Source organism: Eurypyga helias, unplaced genomic scaffold (genome assembly GCF_000690775.1).
Source record: "Eurypyga helias isolate BGI_N326 unplaced genomic scaffold, ASM69077v1 scaffold31362, whole genome shotgun sequence".
Lineage (NCBI taxonomy): Eukaryota > Metazoa > Chordata > Aves > Eurypygiformes > Eurypygidae > Eurypyga > Eurypyga helias.
This window is the reverse complement of record NW_010234636.1, coordinates 4,334-7,401: the sequence shown is the minus strand read 5'-3', so window position 1 is coordinate 7,401 and position 3,068 is coordinate 4,334. Positions and strand designations below refer to the sequence as shown.

Genomic DNA, 3,068 nt, shown 5'->3' with positions numbered 1-3,068 from the left:
CTGCGAGCTCGCGCCCCGGCGCGTCGCGTGCCAACCTGCTCGCTCCCCAGGCACGCAGCGAGGGCTCAAGGCCTCAGCCCACGTGCTCTCCAGCCAGGTCCCGGAAAGAAAACCTTGCGGCATACTAACTCTGGCCAGACAAATCCTTGTCCAGAGAAGTCAGACACCTGCTAAGCAGGATGAGCCCTGAAAACAGTAAGAGTTCTCTGGAGATACTCACGTGTGATGCCAGAGCTTGAAGAGATGAGCCCTAACATAAGACAATGGACAAGGGTACTTCTGCACTATCTCCAGATACTCCTCAGCCATCTCCCACACCAAGGGGTTTCGGCCCTCAAACAAAGCTGGGTTATGCAGATTACCTTCTAGGGAATGAAAAGACATACTCAAACTTTCATTTCAGGACGGCAACAGCAAACAACATCTAGAGCTTGATGAGCTCCGTTGTGATTCTACAGCCAGTCACAGACACACAGCCGCGTGAGCGAGTAGGGAGAGGAACACGGGGCGCACGGCCCTCCAGCCTGACCTCTGGATACTCCACTGTACAGTTCTTAATTGAGCCAAAGAGCTCATAACTCATTAAAGTACAGTTTGCAGAGAGGCGTCCAGTGTCGGCAGGGAGACAGTACAGACAGCGCTCAGCACCTGGACAACAGGCGTCCGGCCGTACGTCTGCACTCGCGTGGTTCTGGCCGAAGCTCAGATACTGCTTCTCTCTGCGCTTTTCCCTCCGGGCCTCACAGGCCCTTGGTTAACTGGTGTTGTCCAAAAGTAACATTCTACCACCTCCCACAAAACGTGTTTCGTGGCTTTAACAGTGCGAGCAACTGGAAACCTGCTCTGACCTCTATCCTCGCTCTGCCAATTCCTTCTTGTCCCAACATGAACCAGCTGCAGGGATATTAATCAGCTGGCAGACTTACTGCACCAAGATCCGTTGGAAACCCAGTCGCTCGATTAACAGATGTCATGAGAATGTTCCAGGACAAGAGGAATCCCGTGTGCTCTGTCAAGGAACTAGACTGAGCTGTCCCCTCAGTGGTACTGCAAGTCCCACGTAACAATTCCTACAAATCTGAAGTGATTCCTGGTAAGACACGGCCAGAGACAGGACAGCCGCTCGGCTTTCAACCACAGCTCTTCGCCCGTCAGTCTGACATCAGCTTGCGACACACGTACGTGGGGCCGCCGAGAGCGTCAGAAACGGTTTGTATTCTCACCTACCACGAGTGAATGTTCCCTCTCCTCACCTGCACTCATGACACCATGCACGCCCGTCTTACGGATGCATTCTTCCACGTCACGGAGACACTGGATGTTTCCGTTGGCAAACACGGGAATGCTTACAGCTTTCCTGCAGCAGTGAATAAAACAGACACGTCAGACTGAGAATCAGCGCCAACCCAGAAGCTGCAGGCCCGTCGCACAGGGCTGCAGGCCCGTCGCACAGGTCTGCTCTCCAGTGCCACTGCACACTCCGCAGCCCCCCTTCGCAGCACGCTGTCGGGAACGCACGGGACCGACACGGCTCACTAACCTGACGGCGTGGATGTGCTCCCAGGATGCCACGCCAGCAAGAGGGCCCTTCTGCTCCTTCGTGCGGCCGTGCACCGTCAGCAGCTACAACACAAAGTTCCGTTTGCCTTCCGTGGGTACAGACCGCTGGGACGAACCCGCGGGCAGAAACTCCCTGTCACCCCAAGCCCTTCCTGGATGCCTCTGGATTCCCACCGCTACCTCAACAGCCCTTTCTGCCTGCAAATCCCGAGTCTCTGCCTCTCATCGCTGCACGCCAGCCTGTTCCCCCAGCCTGTTCCCGCACGGCGAGCTGCTCATCACACGCTTCACCCGCGGACACGTGCCCAAGGAGCACCCGTGCACAGGGAGCGCCCCCCTCCTTACCTGGCAGCCAGCCTTCTCCAGCATCTGGGCATACTTCACTGTCTTGTCCACTTCTGGGAAAACGCGGATTTTGCATGTGATGGGAACAGAGAGCTTCTCGTTAGCCAGTAAAACTGGGAAAGATTGAAAAGACGGGTAAGTGGGCTGCACAACGCCACGAGAAGCACCTACTCAAGATCCGACGCCGGGGACGGTATGGAAAAGGCCTGAGAGGCTGATGCTCCGCAGTTCTCACAGCGCGGACGCGCCGGGCTGAGCGAGTAACAGCGAAACACGACGCACAAAACCTGCATCAAACAGTCACCATTTAACAGCCACCGCATCAGACCTTCCCTTTCAGGGACCCCCCCCTCAAATCCCAGCCACTGACACAGGTGCCCCGTCGGCACAAGGTTAACACGCGCGTGCCCACCCTTCCTGCACGGGATGCTTTGCCTTTTTCCCCGCTAATCACCCCAAAGGCCACGCCAAGCAGCTCCTGTCCGTGGCAGGCACAGGCCTGGCAGCCGAGGGGAATGCAGGGTGCAGAATCGGGGCGAAGCCCACGGCACGTGTTAAACCCGCAGTCTTTACGCAGCCGTCGGCAAACTACTGAAGAGAGTGGTAATGAGGACAGACAAGAGGAAAACACTTGAGCAATAGCATTCCTGAATGCTCTTCCCTTCCAGAGCCTGGATGTGGAGTGTCGTCTGCTTTCTCCTGACCCAAACCCCTGGAGCTCTCACGACAGGTACCTGGCATCACCCTCCACAGCAGCGAGCCAGGCGCACAGAGGTGCCGGCAGAGAAGAGCGCTCCCTCGCTATAAGGAAGGCTGGGGGGGAGGAGGAGGAGCAGGAGCAGGAGGAAGCTTTGCCACCTTCCACACAAGGGCCTAATACGACAACCCTTAAGAGCCGGCCGGGGCTTTCACCCTCTGATGACCGGGGTGCTCTGCTCACCTCCAGGCTGTTCTGTGAGAGAAGCGCCCCGACAACCCCGTGACATACTGGGAAGCACTGGCCACCTTTCCAGGTTCTCAACAGCATCTTTGTGCCAAACATCATTCAGGATTCCCCGGACCACAGGGAATACAGGCAGGAGTCATAGAATCATAGAATCATAGAATGGTTTGGGTTGGAAGGGACCTTAAAGATCATCTAGTTCCAACCCCCCTGCCATGGG

The 3,068-nt window shown here is 56.6% G+C and overlaps 1 protein-coding gene across 1 annotated transcript in view; it reads right to left on the bottom strand.

Annotated features, from left to right (window-relative positions):
• The window catches only part of DUS1L (dihydrouridine synthase 1-like (S. cerevisiae)), a gene marked incomplete at both ends in the record, with an annotated part of 8,908 nt that overhangs the window by 2,244 nt on the left and 3,596 nt on the right, over window positions 1-3,068 (bottom strand). Inside the window, 4 exons of the mRNA XM_010146512.1 lie at window positions 221-365; window positions 1,254-1,357; window positions 1,541-1,623; window positions 1,906-2,018. Coding sequence (XP_010144814.1) covers window positions 221-365; window positions 1,254-1,357; window positions 1,541-1,623; window positions 1,906-2,018 — 445 coding nt within the window. The remainder of the gene's footprint in view (window positions 1-220; window positions 366-1,253; window positions 1,358-1,540; window positions 1,624-1,905; window positions 2,019-3,068) is intronic.